This window comes from Gavialis gangeticus, unplaced genomic scaffold (assembly GCF_001723915.1).
Source record: "Gavialis gangeticus isolate Ggan-Ray unplaced genomic scaffold, GavGan_comp1, whole genome shotgun sequence".
NCBI lineage: Eukaryota > Metazoa > Chordata > Crocodylia > Gavialidae > Gavialis > Gavialis gangeticus.
The window spans coordinates 61,159,143-61,178,958 of NW_017729024.1; the positions used below are offsets into that span (position 1 = coordinate 61,159,143).

Below are 19,816 nucleotides of genomic sequence, written 5' to 3' on the forward strand. Positions count from 1 at the left end.
CAGCAGTATGTGCAGTTCCCTCAAGGTCATAATCATTGGCACCTGTGAAAAAAGTTAAACTTTAATGAACAAGAAATACTATGTTAATATTTTGCTTTTCAATTCCAAATTGTGTAAGAGGTTCTGATTACACTCCTAATCTCAAGGCAAGTCCAGCCTTGTTCCAAAAAAAAAAAAATCAACATTACAGGCATGTGAAAATGTTGCAGAAGTGCCTAGAATATAGCTCTGGGAACTGCAAATCAACAGAGCACTAAATGTTTTAAAAAAAATCGCATGCATTGGAGACCTACCGTGAGTACTTTCAGCATAGGATGAAACTTATACTCAGTACCGTCAGTAACTTCACATCTTTACAGAAGACCCCAAAATGCCTTTTTTTTCCTTGTAAAAGTCTAAAGTTAGCTTCTGTCCAGTTTTGTTCCAACATTTTTTAATTTAAACTGAATATTAAACTAAAAGTGACACTTTCAAATGAGAAACCAATTAATCTGGAGCCCATCCAAAATATACACACTGCAAAGACAAGAGTTTTTATCAAATTGTAATAGACATTCTTCTGTAAAACTAGCTGTTAAAAGGAAAGATTCAATCAATGTTTTTACTTACCAGAATGCCCTTCTGCAACAGACTCTGAGGTAAACAAAAATCTTTTTTCTTTTTTAAAAATACTATTTGACATGTTTTAGAAAGCCAGCAGACAAGGAGAAACTCCAGCAGCTAGATTTCAGAGCAAGCGCAGAGAGAAAAGAGAGGTGAAAGGTTAATTTATCTATGCAAGCTGCTGATGTAACCATTCTGCAAGTTTATTACCCAGAAGTTCAACAGATTTAAGATTGCTTTTACTAAAATATACGCTGCACTGCATCTGATAACACAAATGGATTTCTAAGTCGTTTGTACTTTGTTCCCACTAAAGTGAAAGGGAACAAGGCTAGACCAATGCTTGGTGCTTTTACAAACCTCTTTGCCAAATCCCATTCTTGTCTTGGACTAAGTGAGCTCCTGAGGTCCCTTCCACCACTTCCTAGGATTCTCTTAAATCAAGTAAAACTGATTCATTTGGGAATTGTAACAAAACATCCTGCAGACTCTTATCATGAAAGCATGTGGGGGAAACATCACATTCTCTTTAAGCAATATAATATCTGAAAGCTCTATTTTGCTTCAGTGATGCAAGTTGCAGAAAAATATTCTGACATGAATAAATATATACAGATGGTAAGGGACATCCCTCTTCTGAAACACTATAATTGAGTCTATAACTGAATGAGAACTTTTATAGTTAAAAGCTGACACTATATAATGAGTTCTTTACTGTCCCTGGGAAAGCCACCTGGCTGGTTCTAAGCTATCCTTCAAAATGAGTAAAGACAGCATCCTGAATGTTTAGGCTATCTCTGAAAATTTTGATTGTAGACTATCTTTTTTTCCCCACTCCTGATCAATACAGATTACTCCTCATCCTGTTTACAATTATATAGCAATTTGGCATTTGCTTACTGTAACAGGGCCCCTAACCCCTTTACTTAAAAGAGGGTAAGTACAAATTGCAAGGCTGCAGGGGTACAGACTGAAGGCTGTAAGTTACAGACAGCAAAGCAGCAAGGTTGATTATGTAATATAATAGAGAACCCCTGGCACAAAGGCTAAGAAGGCTGTAGCCAGAAAGGGAGGAGCCAAGAGATACAAATTGGGCTTCAGGCAATCTGTTTCAGGATGTACTAGTGGAAAAAATTCCCTTGATTGGGAACTGAGTAAGCCCAGAAGAGCTGTAGCTGGGGTAGTCAGTAGAGAGAAGCCTGCAGGAAAAAGTAACTTGCTACATTTCTAACCTAGGGTAAATATGCTGCAAGGCAAGGGACAGCTACTGGGGAGAAGGGAAGGCATTTGAGGAAGAGTGAGCAGAGATTTTTTTTGTTTGCTTGCAAGTAGCTGTGAGCAGCCCACCCCTGGAGGGGAAGAGACTTCAGTATGGACTCATCAGGCCCTGGAGAGAGCGATTATAAGCAGGTTGGTAAATGTGCTGTTTGGTAGGCTGGTTTTATTCCCTAAAGAGCTCCTCAGTCAGTCTTGTAAATACAAAAACACAGTCCTTTCACCAAACGAACAAATAAACCAGCAAACAAAAGCCTTTAGCTCTTTTCTGGGTAGCAAGAGGGGGGGCCCTTTTGGCCCTGTACAGTAGTGTGGCCCCTACCTGGTAGCAAACTTATCAGGGGTCTAGTTTCCCTCCTGCCTGCAAACTATTCCTTCATCCAGTTTGCTTCCACCTGTTCTCCCATCTGGGGTTTTAACCTACTAATGGGATATTACCTAACTGCCCACAGTTAAGCTTCTTCAGCAAAGCTGCCTGCTCCCTCTTAAAAGGCTAGACAGCCCTGTTGCACTGATTTTAGCCCAGTGAGCCAGACCAAGGTGGCCCTGTGATAAGCAGGGCAGAGAAAGGAACCTGAGAGATCACTGGTGATCTGAGGGCCACCTCCCAAAATTGATAGTTAAAAACAAGATGTGGCTGGTGAGGTGGGAAGCTTGACTGTACACTTAGATGTGAAGCGAGTCAAGGTGAGGCCCCAGGAGTAGCAAACCACCTGTGAGACCATCTGGCCTATTATACTTGTATAGAAAGATATTGTTAGGAAAGGAGAAATGCCTGGATAAGCTGTTCTTTTTGAAAGTATTACACTGCTCTGGCGCTCTTTGTATTACCGTAGCCTTTTTATTACATCTGAACAGCACTTAACAGAAGAATGAGTCTGTGCTCAGAGACCCCAAAGCTAAATAAAATATTTTTCTAGGAGTCAGTGCTTTCTGGTGCCTCTAATTTTGGGTGCAATACATCGGACATCTTAAAGAGGCCTGCTTCAGGAAGCAGGTGTTCAGTCTAACAAAACAAGCTTATAAAGTATGTTAGTTCAGAATCCAATATTTACAGCACCCAAAATCACAAGTAACTTCTGAGAATCTACAATTTTGGTGCACAATACAGATAATAGGTGGGTACAAACAAATAGGGAAGGACACACAATACTGTAATGGCTGCTCCTTGCACTACTGAACCATGACGACATACCTGTTCCCAAGCCACTGTCAAATGCTTCATATGCATCAGTTCAGAGTAGACTTGAAGAATTTTCACCTCCCCAACCCTCATCAGTAGTTCTAGCTCAGGTCCTGTCTTCCTTGCTGAGAGAGATGTTTTCTGTCTCAGAGTAATTAATGTACCCAAGGTGAGTATCTGGTGAGGACAAAGCATTTCAGTGTTACCATAAGGTGAAACAGGGAAGGTCAGCCCTCTACCTGACTTGAGACCAAACTCCCCTAGTTTACCCTGTAGTAAATCTGAAGAGCCTTATTTTCCCTCATTACCTCAGGATACCTCATGTGCATTAGCTACCAGGAGATGATGATGATAATACCCCTTTTTCAGCAGTGAAGACAAAGACTGAAGATGACACAAAATTACTGTAGCATCAACCACACACTTACACTTGAGTGTAGCCTGGCTGCCCTACAGAAGCAACAGCAGCCAGTGTGGGATTACAGCTGAGTTGTAAGCATGGGCGACTGGTGCCACCTTAGTCAGGCACGCACATGACCCCTCAGCGACAAGGGGGCATCCCCCCACAACGAATCTTGCCAACCGGGGAGGGTCTCCCCACTCATGCCAGTTAACAGAAATTTGGAAAGAAAAATGGGTTGTGCTGGTAAGCTAAAAGTGCCACTGTGCTGGTTACCTGAGGCACAGGTTTCTAGCCGGAGGGGTGGGGGGCACAGGTGGGAGCTGCATGTGGAACAGGGTGGTGGTGGCGGTATGGGGGCTGGAGGAGGGTGGCTAGAGCCACTGCCTGGGGATGCAGGGGTCCCAGCTCTGGTCCCAGGTGGGCCGGCCAGGCTGTGGGAATTGCTCCTGGGACAGGCAGATCCGAGCTGCACCCTAGTAGCTCTGGCTTCAGCCCTGCCCCAGGCGCTGGGACCTGTGAGCCCTGCTGAGGTGGGGGGGGCGGGGGCAGGCAGGCGGGAGAGCCTGGCCCTACTCCTTGTGGCAGGTGCTGCATCTAGCTACTCCACATGGGTCCATGGGGCTGCAGCCACTGCCTGGGGGCACAGGGCTTCTGGCTCTGACCCCAGGCAAGGCAGGAGGTGCCAGTGCTGGGTCCCCCCCACAACATCTGGCTGAGCACTACTCCCCCCTCCTCCCAAATGCCAGGGCAGCCCAACAGCAGGCTGCTGCAGCAGAGGGAAGGGGCACAAATGCAGCCTGGGAAGAAAGGCAGGGTGCGGCGCCATGTGTTTTCTGCCACTGATCTGAGGCCCCCCAAGAAGAGCCTGGCACAGGCCCTCCAGTCCACAGCCCTCTTGGGGTGTGCACAGCAGCAAGAGTCACGCCCCCTCTGCCCTGCAGCCACTGGCAGCTCCCCCCGCTTTGCTCTCTGCTGCAGCCTCGGAAACAGCCAACAGGCTGCGCTGTGCCCCTCCCCCCGCCCCTTCCCTAGTCCCAGCTTTACTCTCTCCCTCCTTCACCACTGATTTTTTCCTGATTTAAGCTGATTTTTTAACTTTTCTTCCTTTTATCCTGATTCCATCCTGGTTTTCATGTTTGGAAGATAAGCCCTGAAAAATTCCCAGACTGAGAATGTGGAACACGATACATGGGCTGCAGCTCCAGTTACCTCACAGCCCAGCCAATTCAAGTTAAAAGCATCTTCATACTTGTGGATGCATAGGATTTGCTTTTTGGGCATCAGTCAACTCATAATTCAAGAAAGCCTCCGAGCTGGACCCTAGAAAAAGAACCAGTTCCATGTGACCAGTCAGCTTTCATAAAAACACCAGTAAGAACGCACATGCTACCCATATCAGTTTGGTAATTTCTGCCTGTTCCTTTTTAACTTGGAGGAGTAAAAACTTTCAAGGCCCAGCACTGAAGAAGCTTAAGAAACATTTGTAGGGCAGTGATTATTCAAGTGTGCCCCGCTGTGATTTGTAGGGCAGTGATTCTTCAAGTGTACGTGAATCAGAGCAATAAAAGGAGGACTTTAAACAAAAGTTAGTAAGTATGAGAGCAGCGTTCTAAAATTCATTAGCTCATTTAATTTGCTGGGTTCAGTATTCCAAAATGTAAAGTAAAAGACGGGGCAGGCATTGACTTACAGTGAAATTACCAAGGCACTATTCTGTGAACAACTGATGCAAGATAATATGAAAACTTCAAAGCAGTATGAACTGAGACATGAATGACCCTTCACACCCTACCCAAGGATGCCCCTGAAAGTATAGTGTGTGAAAGGAATTGAGGATCAGCCACCAAATACAATTTTAAGATGATGAGAAATTGGAACATGGGGAGGGGGGTGATAAGGCACCTCCCCATCTGCACCCCTCAAAACCCCAGATCCTGACCATGCAGCTGGTCCAGTAAAAAAACAGAGGTCACCCACAAAAACCCTTAAGTGCTACTTCCTTCCCTTAAGACACACTTCCTTCCCCAAAGAAGACAGCACAGCGGGTAGGAAGGCAGCAAAGGCGGGGAGGGGCCTGCAGGAGCTGGTGGGGGATGCTCATGCTGTGACAGCAGAGGCTGTCCTTGCTCTAACTCATGGTGCTTTACAGGAAGAGAGAGAATGGGAGCTGCCCGCTGCAGTTTGTCCAGCCTGAACTGAAGCTGGGGGACCACAAGGCACAGCAGGTGCTTAAATCCCTCTGCTCCCTCTCCAGCTCAGGCCTGCAAACTCCAACTGCAGCTCCCACCCCCCTCTCTTCCTGCAGACAGCACCAGAGCAGGGGAGGCCAGGCAGCTTGACCCTGGGGAACAGAAGGTACTTAAGGCAGCGGTTCCCAAACTCGGACAGATTTGTGCGCCGCCAATTTAAAAACAACACAACTTAAAGTACCGCCAGCAAAATTTTCAGTTCAGCCTTAAGTACCACTAGCAAATTTTTGGCATATAAAGTAATTGTAATAAATCTGCACATGTGCACCACTGACAGAGCATCTGCGTACCACTGGTGGTACCCGTACCCAGAGCTGACCTGAACAGGGTGCAGAGCCCAGGCAAATCAGCTCATGCGGGGCCCCATCGCCACTCCTATCTCATGCACCCTGGATGCGAAGAAGCCACTGCCGTCATTGGCAGGGGTGGGGGGTAGTGAGTGGCTGGACATGAAACCAGCAGTGGCGGTGCACAGTAGCCAGAGCCACTCTGCTTAGATCCACGGCGCCCCCCCCAGAGCACAACGGCCCTGTCCCTACCATGGACTGGGAACCATGGGCATAAGCCGGTCCAAAGTGGAGTGAATGCCTTTATCTGACCCCTCCTCAAATAAAGGTTAATTTGTTGCACTTTGAATGCACTCTGCAGCCCCGCACGTGTGTCCGGGTAGCTTGCTGGACAACGCTCCCTTGTGTCCGCGCAAAATTAGGGTTTGACGCCTCAGGGCGGGGCGACGTCTTCTCTGGGGCCCAAACGGCCGGTGCCCCTGCAGACCCGCTCCGCCGGCCGGGGCTTTAGCACCCTTTCCCGGGACCCCGCGCCAAGCGCGGCCCGGGCCGCCCCGCGGGGGAGGCTCAGAAGCAGTGAGGAAGGCTGCGGGGCGGGGCGGGGCGACATCACTGAGTCTGCTGGGGGCTGGGCCGTGTCTGGAGGAGGTGTCGCCGCCGCCAGGGACCGGGCTCTCGCGCCTCGCGCCGGCGGCCGCAGGAAGGAGGTGCCCGCGCCGCCTCCCGCATGGCTGCGCCGCCGTCCCTGGAGGAGGCGGCGGCCCCGGGACCCGCGCGACCCGGCAGTACCCAGGCCTCGCACCGGCTCTTGGCCTACAGCGACGCGCTGCTCTCCATCATCGCCACCGTCATGGTGAGTGCGGCCCGGCCCCGCGCGCCCGGCTCCCTGCTGGCGGCGGCTGCCCCGCTGCGATTTGTCTTCCCCTCCCTCCGGCCCGGCCCAGCTTCCTCCTGGGCTTGCTCCCCAGGCCTCCAGTGCTCCCGCACCCACGCTCGTCCCCCGCGTCCTGGGCCCCGGAGCTACACCACACGGAGGGGTCCTTACACAGGGGTAATCACTCCGAGTTGTTCACAAGCTTGCTCATTATTATCTCACTAGCACCCCCAAAGCCCCAGTTCGGACCTCGCCATTGCGAGGCATAGCAGGTGCATGTGCAACCCCTGAGCATGGCGACTCACCCCCTGCGTAAAGGTGCCAGCAGTGCCCACGAGTGGTCACCGCTTGCAATCCCCCCTGCCACTGGTGGCATCTGCAGGTGATCCACAATCGCCACTGGCCACCACCACTGCTGCAGGTGGCGCACAACCGCTGGTCAGCACTCGCCAGCCCCCCCCCACTGACAGCGCTGCACTGCCTGCAGGAGCTCCCCACTTACCACACTCCCACCGGCACCACCTGCAGGAGCCATGCAGCCTTAAAGGATGCCTATACACGTGCTGTGAGATGTTCTGATTAGAACACGTTGCAGCAGTCTCAATTAATTGATTAATTAGACGGCTCCAGCGTGCCTCAGTGTGCTGTGGATTCAGCATCCCAAATTTCAAAATGGTGGTGGGGGCACTTTAGTTTAACTAAAGCTTGGACTAAAGCTCATTCAAGGAGCTTTAATTAAAGTACCCCCACACCATTTTGAAAAGTAGGGTGATGAAGCTGTACGTATATGGTACATGGGGTGGGGGGTGCTGAAGGGGTTGCGGGGACAACAGAACATGCATAGTTAAAGCTGTGAAATGTGAAGTGGTGCAACAGATGGAGTCTTGGAAATTTAGAATGAGGAGGAAAAAGAGCCACCAAAAGTTGCTGAAGAAATAGACAGAGAGCCAGGAGAGAACAGTGTTGCCAAAGCTGTCCAGTTGTGACTGTTAGGTATACTGTAGTGTTGTGCTAAGTGATGACGGAACTAAGCCTGCAACTTGATTAAGAGTAAGCTTATAGAATCAGGTAGAATGTGTTAGAAGCCATATCAGAGACCAGTGAAGATGGATTTCATAGAATCATAGAAGTTGGGTCGGAAGGGATCTTGCAGATCTTCAGATCCGGCCCCCTGCCTGGGCAAGAGAAAAAACTGGGCTCAAATGATCCAGGTAGGTAGGCATCAAGCCTCCTCTTAAAGACCCCCAGGGTAGGAGCCAGCACCACTTCCCTTGGAAGTTGGTTCCAGATCCTAGCCGCCCTGACTGTGAAGTAGTTCTTACGGATGTCTAATCTAAACCTACTCTTCAGCAACTTGTGGCGTTATTCCTTGTTATGCCGGGGCGCTAGAGGAAACAAGGTCTCTCCCAAACCCTTCTGCTCCCCCCTAGTGAGTTTATAGACGGTCACCAGGTCCCCGATTTGAAAGAATAAAGTTGCAAATTGTACAGCACTTTGAAGAATGGGAACCACAGTCATTTTTATTGAAGAATTATTCTTTCCTTTACAGCAATGATTCTCAACTGGGGGTTGAAACACCCTGAGGTGTCGTGAGACCCTGTCAGGAGTACTGTGATATCTGGCCTTTGGGCAAAGCAGTAAGTGCACTGCTTGCTCCTCCCTAGTCCACCCCATAGCCCCAGGGATAAGGGACACCCATGGCTGTTCTCTTCCACCCTTTGTCAGCCCCTGTGCTGGGTGCTCTGAGTAGAACGCTTTGCCATGGACAGGCAGTTGGATGCGGAGCTGGATTTTCAACGAGGCTCATCCCCCAAGTTCCTTGCACGCTCCCAGGGCTGTTTGGAAGGGACTGCAGGAGTAGGTGGCTTTGTACCCTCGTGTGGGAGTCCCTGGAGGAACAGCAGTGGCTGCAGGGCTGTGCTTCCCTCTTAGGTACAAACTCCATCTATTGCACCACTTCATGTTTCACATAGCTTTAACTAATACCAACACATAGATTAGCCATGAATATGTCTTCTTTCCCATACGTACACTGGTCTTCTTTCATTTAATGTAACACCCATTGTCAACTCTTTGGAGCAGGAGTTGCTTTTATTAAGGGTTAGTATGGTGCCCATCCTTTAGGCATTTTACATTATTGATCTTCTGCTAGAGATGGAAAATGATGTAACGTGTTAGTTCAGGGTGCTATAATATTAATACTAATACTGGAATACCAGCTGTCCAAATAGCATATATACATGCGTTTATGGAACTGTTGCATTTGTTTTTGCAATGTGTAAGCAATAAGTTTGTATTAAACGAAAATGTTTCCCATTTCATTGCAAGTAGGATTGGTTAAAACAATAATATATTTTATTGGATCACTCTACACTTGCTCCAATACCTAGGTCTGCCTAGATATCACTAAAAATCCTTGCCTCCCATACAACATCTAGGCAGTAATTTAGTTAAATTTGTAGTAGCACTTAAAATATCTGGCATCTTAGCTTTTTCAAACTTTATTGCTTTCAGTGACATAAGTTCATTTTAAGTATCTGAAATATACTAAGGCCACTACTTGAAAGTTGGGCTTGTTACCCTCTCTCAGATCCAAGTAATACACTGACTTTCCATCAAGTCTCAGGGAGCGTTTGTAGATTGGTAAGTATTATCCCCATTTTACAAGAAAGAACTGTTGTAGTGTGATTCATTAGTGGTTAATGAATACATAATCATAATATCATGATATATGAACACTGTCTATTGTTTCTTTTCTGTATGATAAATCTCGGGGGCTAGAAGGGGAAAAGGTTTATACTCCATTCCAGTAATGGGACTTTCCTATTTCAGATTTTACCTGTGGCTCACACGAAGATACATCCAGATCAGGTATTCTGTTTGGCATTTTGGATGCATTACTCCTGTTTCTGTTTCAGTCAGAATTAAACATCAGTTTTACTTTCAGTTTCAAATTTATCCTTTGTGGTCAATGTTGCAGGACCTTAGATCAGGGGTGTCAAATTCACTCCATGCTCTGGTCTGGATCCTAACTGCAGAACTCTTTGGTGGGCTAGATCTGGGGCTGGCAGCAACAGTGGTGGTAACCACAGTAGTAACAATGATGACAGTAATAATCACAGAGCTTGTGGCAGCAACGGCAACTGCAGCAGTGGGGCAAGTGGCTGTGGACCAGAAAATTGGTTGCTGTGGCAGAGCAGAGGGGCAAGTAGTGGTAGGCCAAGTGGCCACAGGGTGATCAGGATTGTGTTAGCACAGCCCTTGCTCAAACCCTGCTGCCATAAGGAAAATTGACAGTATCAGCAATTGGCTTTTTTTGGCTGATGTGGCTGATAATGTCACCAATAAATGCCCCCCTCCCAGCGCCACTATCACCCACCCCTAGCACAGCTCGGTGCAGCCCTGGCCTCAGCCCGCAGTGGCAGCCCACCCTCACCCCATGTGCAGATCCAGGAGCAAACGGCCCCCATGCGCTCCTGGTGTGCATACATTAGTGGGAGCAGCCCGCACCCTCCAGACAAGCCTCTTGTGGCTCCATCCTGTGCTCTGCCCCAGCCCCGACCTCATTCCCACTCCCTCCCTCACTGGAGGGGCCTCCATCTGCCCTTGCCCCCATGCCCCTTCCCTCTCTCTATCCCTTCTGCCACAGCAGACTTACCAGCCAAACACTGCCAGGCTGTGCTCCTGGCCACACATCTGCAATCGGATCGGTATCGGCCGATATCCATTAAAAGCTCCTTAAAAACCAGTCGTTGGTATTGGCCCAAAAATCTCTATCAGTGCACTCCTAGTATTTCCTGTATACTATGAAGTCATTACTTAAATAATCTGGAATGTCCTTACAAAATAGGCTTTTGTTTGTTAAACTTAAGATGTCTCTAGTTTCCTTGGGACATTTGACAGGGTTGCATCTGTGGAGTTAATATTGTAGTGCTTGTCATTCTAGATTGCAGAAAACTTAAAAAATACATTTGTCCTCATTTAATAGCATAGAATTGGAGGCACAAAATCATTGATTTGCCTGTGGTCTTGTACGTGCCAGCCTAATTCATAGTTGTGCTTTTATGTTTGAAGACAAATGATCTCTCTTGCTCTTAAAAAAAACAGCAGTACAAATAGCTTACATACTTGTTTCACAATGGTTCATATTCTTAATTTTGCATAGTATATTGTGACACATTTTATGCAATCGCTTAGCTAATTAATGTAGACAATCCAGAATGCTTGCAAACTATTTATTTGGTTATCTGATAATGTCTAGCTAGTACATTTGAGGGGAAAAGGGATTGCTGGAAGAAATGTTTATTTTCATGTGCAAAGTATCATTCCAAAAAATATATTCTGTAGTGACCAGCTACCACCTATTTACAGTTATTGCTAGTAATTTCAGAAAATAATATTTCTTATTTCAGTATTTGAAATGACATGTTTTGGGTTTTTTTTTTTTCCTATGAATGTTATTATATTTTATTTCAGGAACTGGGTGAAAGTGTTCAGCAGCAGCTTCTAGCAAAAATTGCAGTATACCTGATGACGTTTTTAATAGTAACTGTGGCCTGGACAGCACATGTGAGGTATGAAAACCTGTAGCACTGCATTCTGTCACAAAAGTAGTTATTTTATTTTCAGAAGTTAAAGTGAGAGTTATATTTTACTAATAATGACAAGAGAGCCTTAGTCTAGTTTTTTCTAAACAATTACATGAAGAGACTCAATATAAAGAACATCTTTATTACCCCCAAAGAAAATTAAAATTTACAATAATCCATCTCTTTTGAAGGTTTTAAAGTTATTGCAAACTTTGCACCCCAAAGTCTTGAAAACAACTTTTGTCACGTGTACATGTTAAGCCACAGTGGGGTCAAACCTGCAGGCATGCTAGCCCCTGTGGAGGCCATGAAGCCTGCCAAGTTTTAAGGAGATAGGTGCAGGGGTTTGGGGGAAACTGTACCTCAAGCTGTGGGCAAGCAAAACTCATGATGTTGGTGACACTGTGTGTGTGTTAAGGCACAGCAGGGTGGAAGCTGCAGGCCTGCTAGCCCCTGCTGTGGCCACGAAGCCTGCCAGCTATCAAAGAGATAGGTGTAGGGATTCTGGGGCCCAGCGCCTCTAGCTGCTGACAGGCAAAATTCATGTCATGGGTGCTTGTGGGACTGTGTCTGTCTTGGGGCAGAGGGGGGTGAAAACTGCAGGCCTGCTAGCTCCTGCTGAGGCCATGAAGCCTGGCAGCTTTCAAGGAGATAGGTGCAGGGGTTCTGGGTTCTGGGGCCCTGTACCCCGAGCTGCTGGCAGGCAAAAGTCATGTCTTGGGTGCTTGTGGGACTGTATCTGTCTTGGGGCAGGGGTGGGGGGAACTACTGCAGGCCTGGCTGCTAGGCCCTGCTGCGGCCACAAACCCTGCCAGCTGTCAAGGAGATAGGTGCAGCAGGGTTCTGGGGCCTGGAAGAACTGTTTCAAAGCCATATTTCCTAAGACTTAGGCTCCAGGCACTAATAGATTCATACATTGTAAGGCCAGAAGGGACCTTGGAAGATCATCGGGTCCAGCCCCCTGCACCAAGCAGGAAAGACAATTGGGGGTCAGGTGATGCCAGCAAGGTGACCATTCAGTCTCCTCTTGAAGATTTCCAGGGTAGGTGATCACACCACTTCTGGAGGGAGCTTATTTCATAGTCTGGACATCCTAGTTTTGAAGTCGTTTTTCCAAATGTTGAGCCTGAAACAAGCCTGAAATGATCTTCCAGAAGTTTTTGACCATTACTCCTAGTTTTCCCCAAGGGTGCCCTGGTGAACAGTTGTTCACCAAGCCCTAGATGTATGCTTCTGATGTAGTGGTAAGCTGCTACCAAGTCCCCTCTCAGCCTTCTCTTTTTCAGGCTGAAGAGTCCCAGGTCCCTCAGCCTTTCCTCATATGGCTTGCCGTGCAAGTCTCTGGTCATATGGGTAGCCCTTTTCTGGATTCTCTCAAGCTTTACCACATCCTTGTTAAGGTGCAGAGCCCAGAACTGGACACAGTACTCCAGCCAAGTAGAGCAGGAGAATCACTTCTTTGTTATGGTTTTGCTGGAGATGCATCAATTGCTGCATGCCAGGTTATTGTTGGCCCTGCTGGCTACAGCATTGCACTGCCAGCTCATGTTCATACTGTGGTCAATTGTTACCCCCAGGTCTGTGGTGGCAAGTGATGGGGGATCTTCAGTCCTGCTGCGTGATGAGAGGCAGCAGTTGCACAAGCACCCACGTCATGAGTTCTGCCTGTCAGCAGCTAGGGCTGCAGGGCCCCAGAACCCCCCTGCACCCATCTCCTTAACAGCTGGCAGGCTTTGTGGCTGCAGCAGAGTCTAGCCCCTCCCCCATGTGCCCCAAGATAGACACAGTTGCAAAAGCACCCATGACATGAGTTTTGCCTGTCAGCAGCTAGAGGTGCAGGCCCCAGAACCCCTGCACCTATCTCTTTGACAGCTGGCAGGCTTTGTGGCCGCAGCACGGGCTAGCAGGCCTGCAGCTTTCACCCTGCTGCACCTTAACACACACACAGTGTCACCCATGTCACAAGTTTTGCTTGTCCAAAGCTTGAGGTACAGTTTCCCCCAAACCCCTGCACCTGTCTCCTTGAAACTTGTCAGGCTTCATGGCCTCCACAGGGGCTAGCATGTCTGCAGGTTTGACCCCACTGTGGCTTAACACACATGTGACATGAGTTTTATTTTCAAGAATTTGGGGTGCAGTTTCCCCAAACCCCCTGCACTTATCTCCTTGAACCTTGGCAGGCTTCATGCCCTCAGAAGGGGCTACCATTCCTGCAAGTTTCATCTAAATCAGGCCAGAAATGACAAAGTTATAGGATGTTTTGACCTTCCCCATTATCTCCTATAGGCAAAATGTCGAAACATTTTCACCGTTTTGATGGAACAGCTGTTTCAAATCAAAACAAAACTTGAAACAAAATGCTGGTCAAAACAGAACACTGCTGTTTCGCACAACCCTAGTGCTCAGCACACAGGATCAGTGAAATAAATAAAAACAAGTATTGTACACATAGGTAAAATCCCACTGTTAGTATACTGAAAGATACACATGCTTTTCACTTGGAATACTTAATGTAATACCTAAAATTCTACCCCACGCACTTACAGAGTTTACATAGCAAAACTGATCCCAAGCTTGCCTTTTCTGATTAGTAACGCTTCCTTCTCCAGTTGTATTTCCCCGAAAGTAAGCATGTGATTGTAGAGAGTGCATTTTATAGAGCCATGGATTTCAGTATGCACACACCTCCCTTCACAACATGCTTTGCTAAAAGGAAATGAACAAGCAGACTTCTGTTGAATGTTTGTATTGCCTTACCTACTGAGGGCTATTTGGGCTACTTCCAAGTCTGTTATATCAAAACCTGTTTGTTTTGGTTGAGTACTGCTGAGGACAGAGAGTCATAATTGACTTATTGCTGTGCAATGAAAGTAGCTCTGTTACTTTTTTCTGCTGAGGTATTTTGCTAATTCTCAATGACATACTATACGTACATCCAGTAACTAAACAGCAGTTTGATAGAGAATTTAATTCAACTTCTTGTTTTTCTAAGTTCTCTTTATCTAGTACCCGGGTTGGCAGCCTTTTGCCAGCATGAGCTGGAGTTTGTGACCTGCTGTAGCTGCAGGACAAAGGTCCTCTCCCTTACCCCCCAGCAGGCACCTGTCTGCACTCACTCTGTTCCACTGTACTTCCCTTGCTGCAGATCCTTGGCCACTCTGCAGCAAGTTTAAAGTCAGATACTCCATGCCACCCTTGTGCTGGACTGGATTTCTTTGGGGCTGGATGCAGTCTGTGGGCCATAGGTTGTGTGTCGACCAGTCAAAAAAATACTGGTTTTAAGCAACAAAAAGGGTGGCATTTCTCTCAGCATCAGCAAAACTCTTTCCCTCCCTGCTGCCAGAGCTAGAGCCATTTCAGAGAAGGACAAGGACCAGAGTGAGGCATGCTTGTAGCTCTATTCTAGCACATCCCCACCTTCTTTTAGAAAGTGCCTGATGCTTGTGCTTTACTTGCTTATTCACCCTTACACTACTGGTATAAATTGCTAAGCAGAGGAAATAAATTTGCTATACAGTATTATAAGTTCACTTTTTTGGGTGTCAGTTTGCCTTTTTGTCTTGTTTTTGCAGACTTTTTCAGGTGATTGAACTCATAGATGATGTCGTGGCTCTTCTAAATTTGGTGAGTCCATCATGCAGAGTTGGTACTGATTTAACAAAGATTGCTGATACTATGGGTGACTGGTGCCACCCAAGTCAGGGGGGGCACATGTCCCCCCCAGCAACCAATCTTGCTGACTGGGGGAGCAGGGGGACCCCCCAGGGCCGATCACGCCAACCGGGGGTGGGGGGGGTTGGTGCCAGTGGTGCTTCACCTGGTACCCCCACTCCCTGGCCAGTGCTCACAGGGGGGACGCTGGCACGCCTGTCTGCCCCCCCTCCTCACCCCCCACCCATCGCCTAAGCAGGAAGTGCAGCCTGTCAGGGGGTGCACCAGTGCTCTTAGGGCTGCCCTCTGTGCACTCCCTACACATTGCCACTGCCTGATGCAACTACAATTCTTGTTATGTTTTTATCCACACAGTAAGAATAGAGTCTTTAACTCTTAATTTGAGTGGTCTAACTTGATTAAGCAGGGCAACAAAGAATCTTACAGCTTGATTTTTTTTCCCCTTTTTTGCTAAGGTAAACTATCAACTGAAAGTAGATTCAATTTGTCCAGTCATAAGCTGAAGAAAAATTTACTAATAAAAGTTCATTCATCTGAGGTAGTTCTTGTAGCAGTTCTGAAAGAAAGGGTCTGTGTACTGGCTGGACTTGTTCCAAGTGAAAGAAATGAGTCCAGAATGCAAATTTGTGATTTCATTTTGTCCCAAGCCTGGAGGCTCATTTTGGATTGCAGTTTATGGCTTCAGCTGTATTCATAATTAGTATTTTCAAAATCAAGTATTATAATGTACTTGAAACATAAGGTTAATTGTATAATGTTTTAAAAACTACCAGTGATATAACCTGTCCCAGAATCATTTTCATGAGCCTTACGTTTATCATCCTAAGCCTTAGTTTCAATTTTAAAAATACTTTAAAAATTATTGGTTCATGTTGTAGCATGTTCAAAGAGTTTTATTTTTAAAATTTTGCTCTAATAGGTATATTACCATGGTAAATACGTATAATAATTTGGCCCTCTAATGGCAGAAGTGGTAAATTCTTCACTGTTAGAACAGTTAGATAGTAGGATAGAGTCCAGAGAACTTGTGAAATCTCTTCATTGGAGGTTTTCAAGACAAGGTTGGATAAGCGTTGGTTGGGGATCATAGGAAAGTAGGGCTGGAAATAACCTCATTAGGTCATCCAGTCAGTCCAGCCTCCTGTCAAGGAAGGAACATCCCTGACCAAACCCATCTGGCCAAATGTCTGTCTTACCTTCTCTTGAAAATTTTTAGGAAAGGACATTCTGCAGCTTCTCTAGGTGGCCTGTTTCAGTGTTTCACTGCCGTCATAGCCAGAAAGTTCCTCCTAATCTCCAGCCTAAATTTCCTCTGCTACAGTTTGAAGCCATGATCAAGAGGGACTATGCCTAGAGTGTGTTGTAAAACATTAATTCTCAACCAGAGGGCCACAGCCCCCTGGGGGGGCATCAGCAGGTTTCAGGGGGTCTGCCCAGTGTGGCCCAGAGCGGGGAGGATCTGCCTCAGTTCCCCAGGGCTGAGGCAAGTCCTGAGGAAGGGTGGGGGCGGGCCTGCCCCATGCAGCCCCACAGCTCCTGTCTTGCAGGCAGGTCTGCAGGCAGGCAGGTGAGGCTCCTTGCTGCTGCTGCTCAGGTGAGTGGCACCCTGCAGCTCCCCACCCCTGAGCCCCACCCTCTGCTTCCTGGGCCATGCAGGCAGGCTGGGGAGCCTGGCAGTTGTCAGGTATCCAGGTTTTAGCTGTATTGGTCCAGAGGCAAAAGGAATCAGAACTCGTGGTAGAGATGATACCTTTTACTAGATGAACTAGATTTTTGCAAAAAAAGTTCTTTAATTGCAAGCTTTTGGGCACAAGCACCCTTCTTCAGGCATAGGAGAAAAGATTGTAAAGTTCTCCTAGGTAGGAATGAAAGTTCATATTTCATAGGAGAATTAAAGTTGTGGTAAAATCTCCTGTTTGGAACAGTTCATTTTATGCAGGCTCAGGTAAACAGACTATTTCAACTTTTCTCTGAGCCTAACCTCAGTGTGAATTTGGGATTTTAACAGAGAAATTGTAGTTTTTATATAGGGAGCACCAGGATTCCTGCTGGTGAGGCAAGTGGCAGGACCCAGGCAGAGGAGCCTGCTCAGGACTGGCACCAAGGACCCAGCTGGTGGGCAAGTTAGGTGGCTGACCTCCTGGCCATTTGGGGCAGTACACACACATACACCACCCCTCTCAATCACTTGGGTAATGTTTTATTGATATATTTACAATTTTAAAGCAATTTGGAAGCACGCACACCAGGCCCCCCCCAATCAGTTGGGTAATGTTTTACTGATGTATTTACAATTTTAAAGGAATTTGGAAGCCTATCAGTGCCTCTATCATCATAATAAAATACATTCTAAATATCTATATGCTTTGATGTTTGCTTTTGGTTTTCTTGTTGTAGAAAAATTAGAGCTCCCCCTGACCCCTTCACCAACTAGGATGTAAAAATATGCTCAAGGGGCGTGCAGGACCTCAGGGCAGCCTGGACACGAGCTCTGGGAAGCTGCAGCAGAAAGGTGGGGGAGGGGGGCACACACACAGGGACAGACAGACATACACAAGCAGCTACATGCATGTGGCCAGAAACACAGCCGGACAGCATGTAGAGCAGCACCCAGCAGGTAAGTCTGCGGAGGGGAAGGGGTGGGGGGAGACGGAATGTGGGGGCAGATCCAGCTCCCCATGATAAGGGAGGGAATGGGGCAGGGGCTGGGGTGAATGGGGACGAGGTGGGTCATGGAGCCATAGGAGCCTTGCCCAGGAGTTCGGGGGGCGGGCAGCAGGGCTCAGAGCCCCAGCTTGCAGCAGGCAGCCCACCTCCACCTCATGTCTCCCAGGGATGCATGAGCAGTGGGGAGCTGTCCTCTCTGCACCCCTGGACAAGCCTCCCACAGCTCCATTTTCATGACCTGCCCTGGCCTGGAGCCCCATCCATCCCAGCCTGTGCCCTAGCCCCCACTCGCTCCCTCACCACAGGGGCCTCAATCTGCCCCCCTTCCCCTCCACAGACTTATGTGCTGGGCACTGAGCTACATACCTCGGCTGCATTCCTGAAGGGTTACCATATTTCCAGTTTCTAAAAAGAGGACACCTGCTGGGGTGGTAATATGATTGGGGGGGGGGGGGGCAGTGATATGCCTGGACCCTGCCCCTCACTCCCAAGCCACAGCACCCCTCAGCCTTGCTGCTGCCCCTTACTCCTGACCCACTGTACCCTGCATCCTGCCATGGCATGAGGGGATCCCCCCCTCCCCAGGCTCCAAACCCCACACCCCCCACAGCCCACACATTTACCCCCTCCAGTCATGCAAAGTAAATGCATAATTTTGAGTTTTTCTGTGCATAATTTCGAGTTTTTATCTGTGTGTTTAAAATTGAGATTAATTGCAACTAATTTATTTAGACATGCAACTAATTGCATTTTTTAATCACTTGACAGCCCCAGTTCAGACAAGTCCAATCTTTAGATTAAGTCAAGGGTTTTTAACAAGTGTGCCCCTTCTCTCTCAAAGTTCCAGCTCATGTACCCCTTTATACATATATATTTTTTTTTTAAGGAGGGGAGGGCAGATCAAGGCCCCCACGGTGAGGGTGGGATTGGGGCTGGAGCCGCACAGCCAGGGCAGAGTGCAGGACAGAGCCATGAGCAGCTTGTCCAGGAGGTGCAGAGGGTGAGGGGGGCAGCTCCTGCCAGTGCACGCAACCTGGGAGGGCATTGGGTGGGGGGGGGTGCCCCTGTATCTGTGCTCAGGGTGGGGCAGGCTGGCCCATTGGTGGGGGAGGGAGTGGTGCTGGGGCAGGGGCTGCCTAGGCGGGGTGTGCCCAGCTGGGGCAGGGCATGGGACTGAGTTGCATGGGGGGAAGCTCCCACAGCTATGCATACCCCTGGGAGAGCATGGACAGCATGTGCCCTCAGATCTGTGCATGGTACAAGGTGGGCTGCTGCTGTGGGCTGGGGCCAGTGCTGGGCTCTTCCCAGGTCCCCCTCCCCACCCCCCCCTTCCCAGTGCCTGCTGGAGAAGCTGCTCATGGCTTTGTCCTGAACTCTGCCCCAGTTGTACAGCCCCTGGTCCAGCCCCAACACCACTCCCTCCCTCACCATGGGGGCCTCCATCGAGACCATGAATGGCTCGTTTGGGGGGCACGGGGAGGGAGTGGCAGCTCCTGCCATTGCATGTACCCTGGGTGGGCATGGGGGCGTGTGTCCCCAGATCTGCACATGGGGCAGTGCGGGCTGCCACTGCAGACTGGTGCTGGCACCAAGCTGTTCCGAGCAGGGGGCTGGGCCAGACTGCACTCGGGGTGGGTGGTGGCAGCACTGGGAGGAGGATTATGGTGGGGGGGCCCTACGGTGAATTCTGGAGTGGCTGCAGTCAATCCCATAACCCCCTTCCACCTCTGCCACTACCTGCCCTGAGCGGAGCAGTGGGGGGCGGGAGGGGTTACGGCATTTCTGGAGTGGCTGCAGCCCCTCCCATAGTCCCCTCTCACTGCCGCCACTACCTGCCCCGAGCATAGCCTGGCTCAGCCCCTGCCAGGAAGTGCCTGGTTCAGCCCTGGCCCCAACCCGCAGCTGCAGCTCGCTCTGCCCTATGTGCGCAAATCCAGGGGCATGCATCCCCATGCCCTCCTGGCAGCAGGAGCCGCCCCACCCACAGATTTCAGTCTGGCACCCTGCCCCGGCT

At 48.6% G+C, this 19,816-nt stretch overlaps 3 protein-coding genes across 4 annotated transcripts in view; 2 read left to right on the plus strand and 1 right to left on the minus strand.

Annotated features, from left to right (window-relative positions):
• Positions 1–761, minus strand: part of LOC109297419 (S-adenosylmethionine synthase-like) — a 56,396-nt gene extending 55,635 nt beyond the window's left edge. The window contains exon 1 of one of the 2 annotated variants that reach the window (XM_019517151.1): positions 610–761. In XM_019517151.1, coding sequence (XP_019372696.1) covers positions 610–682 — 73 coding nt within the window. In that variant the 5' untranslated portion in view covers positions 683–761. The remainder of the gene's footprint in view (positions 1–609) is intronic. The other variant, XM_019517149.1, reaches the window with a different exon arrangement.
• Positions 1–19,816, plus strand: part of LOC109297420 (purpurin) — a 221,201-nt gene that overhangs the window by 26,762 nt on the left and 174,623 nt on the right. The gene's annotated exons all lie outside the window — the stretch shown is intronic.
• The window catches only part of TMEM175 (transmembrane protein 175), a 34,870-nt gene continuing 21,676 nt past the window's right edge, over positions 6,623–19,816 (plus strand). The window contains exons 1-4 of the mRNA XM_019517148.1: positions 6,623–6,853; positions 9,707–9,745; positions 11,351–11,448; positions 15,036–15,087. Of these exons, the coding sequence (XP_019372693.1) occupies positions 6,728–6,853; positions 9,707–9,745; positions 11,351–11,448; positions 15,036–15,087 (315 nt within the window). The 5' untranslated portion in view covers positions 6,623–6,727. The remainder of the gene's footprint in view (positions 6,854–9,706; positions 9,746–11,350; positions 11,449–15,035; positions 15,088–19,816) is intronic.